Source organism: Mirounga leonina, unplaced genomic scaffold, assembly GCF_011800145.1.
Source record: "Mirounga leonina isolate KUSES-001 unplaced genomic scaffold, KU_Mleo_1.0 Mir_153, whole genome shotgun sequence".
Lineage (NCBI taxonomy): Eukaryota > Metazoa > Chordata > Mammalia > Carnivora > Phocidae > Mirounga > Mirounga leonina.
In genome coordinates this window covers 5,607,416-5,621,853 of record NW_023270387.1, presented here as the reverse complement: position 1 = coordinate 5,621,853, position 14,438 = coordinate 5,607,416, and the positions used below count along the sequence as shown (strand labels likewise).

At 42.0% G+C, this 14,438-nt stretch overlaps 1 protein-coding gene across 3 annotated transcripts in view; it reads right to left on the bottom strand.

The window, feature by feature from the left end:
• The window catches only part of ATM (ATM serine/threonine kinase), a 123,092-nt gene that overhangs the window by 7,555 nt on the left and 101,099 nt on the right, over window positions 1-14,438 (bottom strand). For all 3 annotated transcript variants that reach the window (XM_035008856.1, XM_035008855.1, XM_035008857.1), the window contains 9 exons: window positions 13,433-13,546; window positions 12,961-13,119; window positions 12,184-12,322; window positions 10,914-10,996; window positions 9,508-9,648; window positions 8,685-8,801; window positions 5,549-5,698; window positions 3,509-3,674; window positions 1,851-1,937 (listed from right to left, as the gene is read on the bottom strand). In XM_035008856.1, coding sequence (XP_034864747.1) covers window positions 1,851-1,937; window positions 3,509-3,674; window positions 5,549-5,698; window positions 8,685-8,801; window positions 9,508-9,648; window positions 10,914-10,996; window positions 12,184-12,322; window positions 12,961-13,119; window positions 13,433-13,546 — 1,156 coding nt within the window. The remainder of the gene's footprint in view (window positions 1-1,850; window positions 1,938-3,508; window positions 3,675-5,548; window positions 5,699-8,684; window positions 8,802-9,507; window positions 9,649-10,913; window positions 10,997-12,183; window positions 12,323-12,960; window positions 13,120-13,432; window positions 13,547-14,438) is intronic.

The following is a 14,438-nucleotide window of genomic DNA, read 5'->3' as shown; positions in this document are numbered from 1 at the left end:
GTGCGGAGTGCAAGGCTGCTCACTCTCACTGCTGCCTCATGTCTCGTTGGCCCCCGGCCGCTCCACACTTCTCTAAGCACAGCTGCGACTCACTCAGGGAGGCTGGGAGGAGGTACGGGAAGACACCACTGGCCCCACTGCAAGTGCAGGTCCTCACGGTAGGCGAGCGCCCCGTGGACTGCTCGGCACGTCGCCTTCGCTCCCCGTCTCCACCCGGCTCTTGGTCTCACCTCCGTGGAGCCCGGTTTGCGTTGTACTGTTCTTACAAGGCCAATTACCATCCCTCCGCTGCTCAGCAAGCAAGCAGGCTTTTGCTTTCTCAGTTAAAACAGAATAGCAAATGTTACTTCCCTCCAATTCTTTCTCCTCTAGCTCAAGACCTTCCTCCTCTCAGTGGAAAAGCTAATGTGCCTCCCGCGTAAAGCTAACTGTACCCCAGATGCTTGAGGACTTCCCCTCGCTATTTCAGGATCTCTGTCTGTCTCCTCTAGCTTATCCATATAGAACATGTGCACGCCGCTCTCATCTTTAAAAAGCAAATGAACAAAAAAACCCTCAAAACAAACAAAAAGGGCTGGAGCATGTCTCTCTCATCTCTAGAGCCAATGCCTCTCCCATCCTTCTAAACCTCTCGTGGGCAGCGCTCATTCTTGGTCTGCAAGTCCTTACCTTTCCACAGTCTCACTTCTTCCATCCTATTCAGATTAACTTCCTAGACCTTGAACAGCGATTAACTGTTCAAAGGCCTGTTTTCAGTGTTGACCTTATCTGACCTGCCGTAGCAGACACTACTGAGCACTTCTTCCTTCATGAAAAACTTCCCGCCCCTGCCTTCCAAGATACCCCTGCCTCCTCGTTCCCATGACTTGTTGGTTATTCCTCAATGTTTTTTCTGACTCAGGCTTTTCAAAACTGGCATTCCTTAGGATTCTGTCTTCAGTCTTCTTTATCAAGGAGGATATAGAAGATCAGAACCTCCTCCAGTCCACTGACCTCAGCTGACATCTATTAGCGGAAGGCTGTACAGCTCTATCATTATGCTCAACCTCTTTGCCTTCCTGTATATTAAACTGCCCATTATACCTGGAAGTCCCATTAATACCTAAAGACAAGATGCAAAAGTGAACTCACTGCTTTCTCATTCTTCACAAAACCTGCTGTGTTCCCTCACTAGAAACGTCAGTTATCCTGCCATCCCTTCTCCTGCCCTTGCCATGTCTAGCATCCCGGCTGCAGGTTACGATGAAAACGTCCCCCACAGCCCAGCTCCTGACCTCTACAACTTTAGTTCAAGTCCTCGTCCTTTCTTGTCTGAACTATTATACTAGCCCCTAACGTGTCTTTCCACTGCCAGTATTGCTCCCCAAATTATTTCTCCAATAATTAAATGTGATCATGTCCTACTTAAATACATCTTCATTTACTCCCCCCTTGTTTCACAGGTTAAAGCTGAAACGCTTAGCCTGGCTTTTTACAGTCTAGTACCAAGCTACCTCTCCAGCTACTCAACTACACGCAAACTTCACTCCGGCCATATCGGACATCTCACCATTCCTACAGGTTACATCTTCATTAGTCCCCGTTTTGTATTTGCTCTCTCTTCTGTCTGGATTATCTTTCCTTTCTTTAAGATCTGGCTTAAATGTCCCCTGTTGTAGTAAGTTTCACTCATTATCTCAACAGAGTTAGCTATTCCCTCTAGCATGTGTTTATGCTTTTTTTTAAAACAACACTTACTACTTTGATCTGTCTCCCTCACACTTGTAACATCCTGGAGGCAAATATCACTTCTTATGACCAAGTATTTAATAAACAGAATAAAGATGCATTTCTAATCTTTTATTACTTACCCAAATCTATATGTACAAGTTCTGCAGACTGCTCATTTATCAAGATATTCTGTACATGTCGATCACCAAGTCCAAGTATGTAACCAACTGGGGAAAAAAACAACAAACCAACCTGAAATCCCTGGGATCATCTATTTCTAGAACACACTGACCCATAATTTCTACTAATACCACTGACAACATTTTTAAGTAGTGTAGGCTATTTAGCCGGCTTTAAGGAAAATATGCACATAACTTGCCACTTTGAATTTAAGTCAGATCTTGCGAGCTGTTTCATCAACACTGCATTTTACAAATTCTACATGGTGAGCTAAAAAAAAGCTTTCCCTTTACTAATAAGCATACATTTAAAAATATTCATACTTTGAAAATTAGTGTGGTTAAAGTTGAGACCCATTATTTAGCAAGGCATTATATGCCCTCAAATATTTTACTGAGTATACTTTTAAATTTAACATAAATTAAGCACTAACTCATTTCATCAGATATATGTCCAGGAAAAACTACATTTCTGTTTTCAAGATAGATGATGGCACGCCCAAACACTTCTGACCTAATGAAAACAGCATGTGGTGTTACAGAAGAAACAGGACGCCCGTGCACCTGGCTAGCACTGTCATGAACTGGGTCTCCTTTCTTATTTATAAACTAAATTAGTTTACTCAGATTAGTGATTCTCACTGTAGACAAGAAGACATAATAGTTTAGACAAGAAAGGATGAGGACTTGAACTTCTTGTTCACTCACTGTAGACTTTCTTCAGACAAGAAAGGATGAGGACTTTTTAATGACCGAGAACTTGTTCAGAATATACACTCCTTGCCTCTCGGGGTATGCTACCTAAGTGATGGAGGGATGGCCTTTCTTAGTTAAAAAATCAATAGATTAGAAGATCTCTGCTATTCAACATTAGTTTTTCATACTCTAGGATTTGGCTAATAGCCCTGTCTAGCTATTCCAGTCTCTTACCAATTAAAAAAACAAGGTCAAAATATGTAGTGTGCCCTGCGTATTTGAATATATATCATGCTTTCTAATCCAAACATAAAATTCTATTAAATAGATTCAGTCACTGAGTGATAACAGAGATTTTGTGCAAAAGAACAACAAATTAAATTAAAGGAGGTTAAGTTAAATATAGTTATCATGGGTTTTATTATTTCCCAAAGGCGATCTCAGAAAATAACATATTGAGGGGCGCCTGGGTGGCTCAGTCGTTAAGCGTCTGCCTTCGGCTCAGGTCATGGTCCCAGGGTCCTGGGATCGAGCCCCACGTCGGGCTCCCTGCTCGGCGGGAAGCCTGCTTCTCCCTCTCCCACTCCCCCTGCTTGTGTTTCTGCTCTCGCTATCTCTCTCTCCATCAAATAAATAAATAAAATCTTAAAAAAAAAAAAAGAAGAAAATAACATATTGAGGGAAGATTGAAAATACGCCATATTCACTACTGAACAAAGACGAGCCGGTCTTCTCTCTCCTTGGAGTAGGAGAATTCTTTCCTGCAAAAGCTCAGAAGAATGAGTTACGAGCCGAGAGGCGAACGAGACGCACAATGACGGAGTGACGAGGATGGTCTGGCTGACAAGCTCCCTCAGCACCATCACCCCCTGCAGCTGAGAAAGCAGCCAGTGCCCACGGGCTACAACGGACAGGATGATTACCGATAGAGGAAGTGGCCACGCTGCGAGTATAAGCCAGTCGTTTCTCAAACCAAACGGCTGGGTCCAAGAATTTTTCCATGCAGAAGTAACGGAAAACCGGTTGAAATTTTTGGCAGACATCCATGAACGTTTTATATTTCTCTTCAAACGACTTCTTTTGTACATCCTTTAAAAAGATCAAATATAAAATTTTCTCAATATTGTGTTCAACTACTTTAATGTCTACTGAGAGTTTCTAGGTAGAAAACAGTATGACGGATGCAGAGGCAATGAAGAGATAAACAAGGTATTATCTACCCCCCGAAGCTAACAGTCTGGTCAGGAAAACAGTGACAAGGTATAATCCCTTTAGGCTTCACATGTGAATCTTAGGGGAAGGAGACACACCAACAGTGACTGTTGTTTTAATTCAATTCAAATTGGAATGATTCTGTTATCTATGTGGAAGTAAACACAAAACAGCCAGAAACGGCTCCGGACTGTCTGAGGATCAGGGCAGAGAGCACCAGGGGCCCAACAGGAAACAGAAAAGCAAGAATGGATGGCGAAGACGCTGACATGTCTCAGATCTGTCCTCCCAATATCTTCTCACTAGGTAATCCTCTCCTGGGGCAGAGCTGATCTACCTCCATGGGCTGCACTCTCACCATGTGCTGACGACCCCACATCTCAATCTCTGGCCCAGGGTCTTTATGAAGTTCCGCCTGGCCTGCTTCTCAGACTGCCCATCAGCATCTTCACCTGGATCACTTCCAAACCCGAACGACTTCTTCACCTTCTCCTCAGCAAACCTCAGCCACTTCTCTCATCTTCTACACAGTAAGGAGCCCCTCCATCCACCCCATCACCCAAACACTGGGTGTCACTGATTACTTTTTCCCCAACCCCACTTCTAATCAGTAATCAAATCCTATCAGTTCTGCCTCCTTAATATTTCTGATATGTACCCCTTACTTTCCATTCCTGCTGCTATTCGTCTTAATTCAGGGCCCCTGTGTCACGCCTCTAGTCAGCTTCTCAAAAATGCAGCCCACAGTGCTGTGAGATCTTTCTCTAAAATGCAAATCTGGTATTACTGTCCTTCTCGAGGGTTCTCTACTGCCTACAGGATAAAGTACCCAGTTCTGAGCATTTCATGAAGCAACCCTCCATTTTCTGACTAACAACTACTGCTTCAGTCTCACTGATCTCCTCAAAAACTAAGCCTCTGCTGTCTCCAACTGCCTGTCCGGGCCTCCTTCCCTTTGCTTGCATGCGCCTTCTACTTGGAAAACCAATTCAGTGAGTCATCTCGGCTCAAAGGCCACTGCCCTACGAAGCCTTTCTGGATCTGGCTCCAGGCCTGCCCAGCGCAGGTAGAACGCACCACATCTACCCCTGGGCCTGCACGGTACCTGGGAAAGCTTTCCATCACAACACCTGCGGCACTTTGCCACCCAGTTAAAAAATTATAAGGAAAGGTAACAGATTCAGGGTTGGACAGACAAGATTCAACTCCTTGCTCCACCATTAGCTCATTGACCTGGGCAAGTGAAATTTCTGAATGTCCTCTCATTTTAAAATGGGGTAAGTACGACGATGAGGAGTCCTAACATTTGTGAAGTGTGAGCGCAGTGCCCAGGGGAAAAGGTACGTCCAGTCCATGTTGCGGCTGGATGAACGTCAGGCCACAAGGCCAGTGTGATGTGGCCAATGTCTTAAAAGGTCTATCAGTTTTATATAAAAATTATTTTGTTATCTATTTTTTGGTTTAATTAGTGTTTTGTCTGTTAAGAATTAGCTTACCCCAAACTGGAAGCAAATTAGCATTCCACCGAATGTTAAGTCTCTCATCAGACAAGGGTCGGCACTTTATAGAGTTTACAGACCTTCCTGTTTCACTCACACACACTTCTATGCTGGCGGGCGTGCTTGCTTTCACTCAGGATCACCACTCGATGACACTGAAACATGACTGTGTGCTCTAACATTTCAGAGCGGTCAGCTGCGGCAAGCTGGTACATAGTCTTGCACTAATTTGTACTTGTGAGTGTCACTCACCATCATTTTCTTCTGGCAGTGAAAGGCGCTGAAGTCCCTCGGCCTGTATCGCTTATGAGCACCGTTCTCGTTGTTCACGAGGAACTCACCGATGGGGACAGTTCCTGTGCACCATTCAAGAACTCCGCTTCGCTGAGACAGCGGAACCACCTGCACCACAGAGGAGATGCCTTCTGATTAGTGGAAGGGTCCCGAAGAGCATGTGACGATCACTCAACTACCAGAAACCGTGGAAAGCAGCTCTTTCGACTGTATTGCTGTTTCTGTGTCCAGAGGAGACAGAACATCTTGGAGGTAAGCAACGGAAAATACACTTACGCTCCAAGAACAGGAGTTTCTAGCCTGCGGCTGAGACTCCTGAGGACCTGCTCTGCTCTCAGTCTCCATGATTCCCTGAGAGGTCAAGCCTGTTAACTAGGCTTTTCAGTAGCATCTGTGCCTGAGCCACAGTTTGCTCCATTTAGCAGAGGAGTTACCTGCTTTCCTCATACTTTTAGTATCAAACAATCTGAAGAATTTCACTTTGGAAAATACTGACTATAACCTTAATACTAATATACTTTGATAATTAAAAGTATATGTATTCTTGCTTTAGAGTCTTGTTAGCTATACCAAGAGGAAATATATTCCTGAACATAAAATGAGCAATTTTACTGGAAAGATTAAAAACTGACATATATATAAACATACACAAAGTATAGAAAATAATAGAAACAGGGCGCCTGGGTGGCTCAGTTGGTTAAGCGACTGCCTTCTGCTCATGGTCATGATCCCAGGGTCCTGTCCCACATCGGGCTCCCGGCTTAGCAGGGAGCCTGCTTCTCCCTCTGACCCTCTCCCCTCTCATGCTGTTTCTCTCTCGCTCACTCTCAAATAAATAAATAAATAAATAAATAAATAAAATCTTAAAATGTTAAAAAATAATAATAATAGAAACAAACATCCTTTTACCCACTAAATTTGCTGCAGAGAGATGAAGCTCCCTGTGTACCGCTCCCTGGCCCCATGCCCTTCCCCACCACCAAGATGACTGCTAGTTATCTGGTTATCATTAATGTTCAGGTATTTCTGGTATATTATTTCAAAGCAGTATGTACAGAGTTGTAAGCTTTAAGTAAAAGAGTATTATACTCCGTGAATGCTTCTGCAATTTGTTTTTTACTCACTCAACACTATTTTATCTGCATTAGTACATGTAACCCTAAATCATTTGTTTCAACAACCACAGGTTGTATAAGAACACCGTAATTACCCACATATATACACACCCAGGAACTGAATACTGGGGTCACGGGGGATCTGCGTCTTCCGCTTAGTTAACCAGATGCTGCCAAAGAACTATCCAAAGTAGTTATGCCGATTTAGACACCCAGTACTGTGCCGATGTGAGATATGTGCACCAGTATCTCACTGTGGCTTCCACTGTATTTTCAGATGCCCAGTAAGGCTGAGTAAAATTTAATAGGCTCACTGGCCACTCAAATATTTTCTTCCTGAGTTGTCTGTATTCTTTACCCATTTTCCTACTGACATGTTAGCCTTTTTACAACTGGTTGGTGACCGCTCTTTATACATTCTGTATATAAATCCCTATTGTTATTAATATTACAACAAACCTTTGTTACTAATATTATTAAATTCGTTTTTCTTAGTTGGCCACTTGTCTTTATAGAATCTTTACTTCTATCAATTTTTTAATGTACTCAAACATGCTGAACTGTCTTGTGTCTTAAGGAGGTCTTTCATTAATTTATTAACTATGTTTGTGGAGAGTCCATTATGTGTTTAATAGAACAAAACAGGCATTTTAAAAAAGTGACTAAGAGAGACATGGTCAGAGAAGGCCTCTGTGAGGTGGTGACGCAGAGAGAAACCTGAATGAAGTGAGAGACGGAGGACGGGACCTGAGGGAAGAGTATTCCAGGCCGAGGGGAGGGAAGCCCAGGCGTGACACCAAAGTGCTGGATCTCAGCCACAGCAGGAAGAGCAGCTGAGCCGTCACAGGGAGAAAGTCAGAGAGGAGGGTGGGGAGAGCGGCAGATGAAGCTGCAGAGGGAACAGCAGAGGCCAATCACTTTCATTCAGGGATACGTGAACTCATCTGGAGTTCAGAACAGGAAATGGACATATTTAGTCTGTCTCAGACTCTTAAATAGATCCTCCTCACGGCTGTGAATGAAGGAGCTTTGGCGGCACAGGGAAGAAGTAAGGGGCTAGTGAGACACGATCAAGGAGACGGGACTGCAGGGTGGGGAGGGCAGGGGCGATAACAGTGACTCCACGGAAAGCGGGCCGGTAAGGACGTGCGGACGGAACGGGTGTGAGATCTGAGAGAGGAGTTGGTGCCGATATTCCGACATGATAGTTAGGAATTACTGCCTTTTAGGAGTGATGCCAGCATTGTGGTTCTGTTTTGTTTTTTTAAAGAGACGTTATCTTATGCAACTACACGCTGAAATACATGTTTACAGATGAAAGGACAGGACATTTTGTTTCAAAATAATACTGAAGGGAAGGAAGTAGGGAGAGGAGAAATGAAACAAATTACCCATGAGCTGATCACTGCTGAAACTGGGTGATGGTACAAGGGAGTTCATCACCTTATTCTGTATACTTTCATACAGGTTTGAAGTTTCCGAGAGTCGTAGAAAGAAAAGGACAAGACCGCCTCCCGACTTGGGAGCAACTGGGTGAAGGTTGTGCCACCTGCTGATCTGTGAGGAGGAGACGTGTTTGCTGTGCGGTTTTGGGGGGTGGAGGTATTCGTCGAAAGCTCCACTTTAAACTTGCTGAGCCTGAGGTGTCTCTTAGACCTCTACAGAACCCACTCATCTTGTCAGGAGCCAGCCCTTCCAAATACTGTATGTGATCGGACAAAAGACTTCTTTCTAGACTAACTGAAGGGAAAAACAGGGCTTCATGATTAGCAGGGGAGGCGCCCAAATGGCAAAAGGACCGGGACTCCTGAGCCACCATCCACAATGTGCATTTTTCCAATGACCATGCCACAGAGACCTTGCATGGCCCACAAAGTCTAAAATGTTTACTCTCACAGAAAACACTGGCTGAGGCCTCATCTGGGTAACGGCATCTTTTCTAGGCTCTTGATGAAGGGGCAGAAGCGCGAAGTAGTCACCTTGTATGTGCAGATAGTCAGTTTCCTCTTCCTGGTCTCCGTGTTCCTCTGCAGTAACTTGTTACACATCTGGAAAACCTGCTGCATGACCGCATCCTGTCTCAGGTCGTCACGGCCCTTCAGAGTAATCAAAGCACCAACAACTGGGCACAGTCCATTTTATGGTAAAATCGCACAGAGAGCATGAGGACAATGAAAGGGTGCTCAGAAACCCATCTGAGCATCTGTACTCCTTTTCAGTCTCTTAAATAACTAAGACCTAGTCTTTCATTTAGAATATGCTGTAACATGGGTAGGCAGACGAGTTTAGAAAAACGTTCCCCCTCAATGCTTCTGGAATTAGGCTCACTGGAACTCCTCCACTAATTCCCAGCACGGCCCGGAGAACTTGGGAGCAGAGTAAGCGAGGAATGCCGTCCCCTTTCGGATACATTTACTAGCAGCTGGCCCAGTGCCATACTCAGGATTCTTAAAGCAAGGGCCTTCAACTTGAACTCTTCAAGAAAATAAGCAACTATCACCTGAACAGTTTTTCCACAACAAGCAAGCGGATTGTTAACTTCATCATATCTGTAGTATGTGTTAAAAGTATCCTTTTACTTCAGTCAACTGTTACAATGCTGGCCTTCCAGAGACACAAAAAATTTAAGAAAAGCAATCTGCTTCTAGAAAATAATGTATTTATATTCTGTAAGTTTTCCTCACTTGCAATTTTTGAGAAGAAAAAGAAAGACCCAAAGCAGGAAGTAAATATCAACTACAGTTTTGCTTTGACTTTTTTCACTAAGACACTAAGGACCGCACCCCTGGAGGGGAGTCTCACCTTGACGAGCTGTCTCCTTTCCTTGCCATCAGAGCCCAAACAGTCTATTATTTTAGGTAAATTTAAACCTCCTGCTAAACGAAATTCTGCTTTAAAGGATTGTATAGTCACCAGATTTCCGTATTCTCCGGTGGGGTCCACCTAATAAAGCATATAAATGAGAGAAGAGATCAGGTTACACTATGTGCTTTTAAAGAAGAATGAATTATAAACGACAATTTTAATATTAAACAGGAATGAAGGACAATGTACTGTGGGTTAAGAGCTCAAGTGATAATTTACTTCTTGTTTAAATGAAAGAAACAAAATTTAACACTGGAAAGGTTTATGAAGTCACCTCTCTAAACATCTCTCACTAACGCTGGGGCACACAGTGTTAGAATAGTGTTGCCAAAAAGCTACTAAAGAACCTGGTTTCAGGTCTCACTGCTGACTTTGTCTGTTAAGTCCTCTGAGAAAGAGTTACTGTCTCACAGAAACATAGTAAGGTAAATTTTTAGAAAAGTGTGGAGAGTGGTCTTCTAGGCTGAACTGCTAACTCCGGCATTTTCGGAAATATTCGGCTAACTACCTTTGCTAATGTAGTCAGAAAGGTATCAGCTAATCCATATGATGCAGCTACATTTCAACTCGAATAACTACATATACTAAGAATGCAGTCAAATGATCCTTTTGAAAAAGTTTTAAAGTTTCTATTTTAATTCCAGCTATTTAACTTACAGTTACTAGTTTCCGGTGCACAATATACTGATTCAGCACTTCCATACGTTACCTGGTGCTCATCATGACAGGTGCACTCCTTCATCCTCATCCCCCGTTTCCCCCGTCCGCCCACCCACCTCCCCTCTGGTCACCATCAGTGTGTTCTCTGTAGTTAACAGTCCATTACTAAACTATAACATCTATTATTACATATATCCCTGCCAACTTGGTATTTCTAGCAGTAAAAGATGAGCACAACGTAGCTAAAAGTATCATGCATATTACAGTTAATTTAATACTATAACACATACTGTATTACTTAATAGCACAATACATGACAGTCAATACATTCTAACACACAGACTTTTTAAAATATGAAGCATTTAGGGACTTTCTTGCCAAGTTAAAAATTAATCTTGGCATAAGCACATAGAAACTTTTCTTCTTTTAGTCACTAAAGGTAACAGTCTACAAACCTTCTTCACAAGGAAGATGGAAGGTATAAAACTGAAGGCAAAAGAAAAGAAAGCAGGAGAGTCCTTTAAGTATTGTAAGACTTAGGTAAAGGGAATCTATAAAGAAACTAAAGGTTAAAACAAATGAAAGCGCTGATCTTTAACCACTTTTGATCTACTTCAAATAGTTAACCTAATTAAGAGGAATTTAGTTCAATAGAAAAATCAAGAGAGGTAATAGTAAATTACCTTAATTTCCATAGTTGGAACAACAACATCTTCTAAATTCTTCAGCTTAGTAATTGGCTGGTCTGCTGGGATATTTATGCCTTCTGTATTTAAAATAAAGAGGTTTTGGTGACAACTACACACTGAGGAACAGCTCTGAAGCAGACGCAACCTGTGGCCAATCTGCGGTTTAGGCCCCGATCCAGAAATGAAGACCCAGGGCTCGGGACACAACGTAGCTCAGGGCCAGAGCACGACAACAGCTGATAAGGCTTACACTTGACTTTGCAGGTAACCTGGCATGAGTAATTAGGCCAGAACCCAGCTGACAGCCCAGGCCGAGCACCTTAAGATAATTACACAACGGTCTGCACACTACATACATGATGTACTCCCGCCACATTACTATTAAATGTAACCAAAGGATCTAACGATCAATATGCTTTGTTTGCTTAGAGGAATACTATGAGAATTCTCATTCTTTTTTTCAAGTATTAAGAACTTAAATGCAGGGCGCCTGGGTCACTCAGTCGTTAAGCGGCTGCCTTCGGCTCAGGTCATGATCCCAGGGTCCTGGGATCGAGTCCCACATCGGGCTCCCTGCTCGGCAGGAAGCCTGCTTCTCCCTCTCCCACTCCCCCTGCTTGTGTTCCTGCTCTCGCTGTCTCTGTCAAATAAATAAATAAAACCTTAAAAAAAAAAAAAAAACTTAAATGCAAAAACCTGATTCTGAACATAAAAGGGAATACAATTGTTAAAATATGGGGAGACTTCTAAGTGTATACACTTAACCAAATATTACAGCAGTTTATAATTATTTGAACAGACACAGTAAGAAGAGTGAAGGATTACATCCAAGGCATTCTAATGCTTATGGAGGAAATGGTAAAGCCTTATCATTTTTAAGACCTAGGGCACGGTGAGTAACAACATCATTTTAAGAAACCTTTGACCCTGACAACTGTCAGTTATTCAGTTATTTTAATGGATTTGCCTCTACGCAATTAATTCTCTGTGACAAGTATTTGTACCAGGAGATTACCTGGAGAAATCAATTAATTCAGTGCAGTCATATATTACGAGATGACAGAAGATATCAAATGGTAAGTGACTAGGGGTTGCTGAAGCTACTGGATAAAAATTCAGCTCTGGAATTGTAATCATAAGGACCTCCATGTCTGTAATGAATGTGACGTAGGTAAGTTAGATTACATATTAGGCTCTGTAATTAATACATCTGTCCAGAGAAAAACATAGTGTAAAATCAACTGTCATTCTTTCAAACACCTACTTCTCTGAGTCTTCCACTGAGCGGCATCTAAGTTTGCTAATATGATATAAGCATCACAGAGAGCCTCAACACTTCTGACCATCTGAGGTCTCCTACTTCTGATAGTATGTATTATTCTGTTTGCAGCCTCGGTTCGATCCTATTCAGAAAAGAAAAAACAAAAAAACATTACATAAAGAAATACCCAAGACTTAAACTTTTCAGAGTCATAACAAAAGGAAAAGCAAAATATATGCACTAAACATTGGAAAGACTATAATTGCTCAGAAACGAATAAAATAGTCACCTTATGAATAAAATACATCAAAGGTAGAATAATATCAACAGTAAAGGACTTGGGTGTATTTTGAAATGTATTTTTTCTTTGCTCGATGCTGTGAGAGAAAAAAGTATTGGTATCCACTGTGCTTGGAGAATATTCAGGAATTTTGAACCAGTTTTAGGTGGCATAATAACAAAGGATTTGAAAACTGAATACGGTCAACACACATTCTTAGAATCCCTGAGATTTAAGAAAGGAATATTGGGGTGCCTGCGTGGCTCAGTCGTTAAGCATCTGCCTTCAGCTCAGGTCATGATCCCAGGGTCCTGGGATGGAGCCCCCCATCGGGCTCCCTGCTCTCCTGGAGACCTACTTCTCCCTCTCCCACTCCCCCTGCTTGTGTTCCCTCTCTGTCAAATAAATAAATAAAATCTTTAAAAAAAAAAAAGAAAGGAATATTGTGGGAAAATATGAATACTACAATTCAAAAAGGTATGTATGTTTAATCCAAATACCTCATCAAGCGGAGAACTTTGTTTAGGTGCATTTTTAATTATTCTATTCCTTCTTGCTGCCTCTGGTTTCGTCAAAAATTCATCTTTGTTTGCATTTGCTAAGGCCAGTATAATAAACAAAGTGTGATGGGGGTGATCCATTGAAATTCTAGAGATAAGCTGTCAAAAAATAAAGAACTATTAGTTTTATGCAACCAACCAATCAAACAAAACTAGAAAACCCATAATATTTTTCCTTTTGTTTGGCGTTCCAGGTATGTGGGTAGAGTGTGTGTGTGTGAGACGGAGGAACAGGGAGAAATGACAGAGAAACGGAGAGAAGAAACAAAAGGAAATTTTTATTCCCGCCCTTTTACAGCATAATAAATACGAATGACTAAAATACTTCTACATTTTCATTTCCTAGAGTGGAACGGTAATGTATAATATATGAAAGAAAAGCAACTGTATTTTGATTTTCAGGTTTGCTTACATTATTGAGGACTTCATGAAATCCAAGGCCCCCCATCATTTTGGTCCCCATTCTAGCAGCCAACTGGTACATAAGAGGCAAAAATTTGTATGATGGAATCTTCATTCCATCGGTCTACCACAAAAAAAAAAAAAAAGCCTTAAGAAACAATGCATTTAAAAAAGTCTCACATCTAAGCAAATAAATTATTGTAAGATAATGCTACTAGCAGAAGCATCTACTCGTTAATAACACTTCGCTAATCACATTTTTTCCCTTGACATTCTCGTGGTCTTCCTGATGGGTATTCTAGATTGATTCACTGGTGAGTCACAGTATTTGATCCTAAATTAAACTGTATTCAGAACTGGAACACTCGCACTGATTTCATTCCAGTGAACCCAAGGAGGACGAATGTGGGTCTGAGGGCATTGTGATCTCGACTACGGAGAAGTCGGTGTATAATACAATGGAGTAACTTGTGCCCTGTATGCTAAAACTAACAGGATTCAATGAGTACTAGCAGCAGAGATTGCTTCTATCTATCATGAGGCTTATCATTCTTTTCATCCAGAAGAAACATTTTACTTGTAAGCTTCAAATTGGTTGCCAAAATAGGTCCTGTAAGCATAACTTTAATATCATCAATAAAATCTAAAATTTTTAAATAAAAACTTATGAAATACTACTGCCTTAATGTTGTCCTAAAACTTTATTTTTCATTTACAAAAGTAATTCACTGTAAAAATCTCAGAAAAGATGAAGCAGGAGGAAAAACCCGCCTGGGGTCACAGCATCGTCAGCTGCCTTCCCAATCTCCTAGTCTGGCACTCTGGCATCTTCCAGTGGTCACTGAGAAGGTCCAGCCAAGGACGGAACTAAATGCTCTCATCTCTGCATAAACCTGCGTCACTGGAACTCATCAAGACCCTCTGAGTAGAGCATCGAACCAAACACCAGGGATACAAAGAACATACGAATCCCTGACACCGGCGGGCTTCTGTCTGAGCTTATCGAGCGCAGGCGA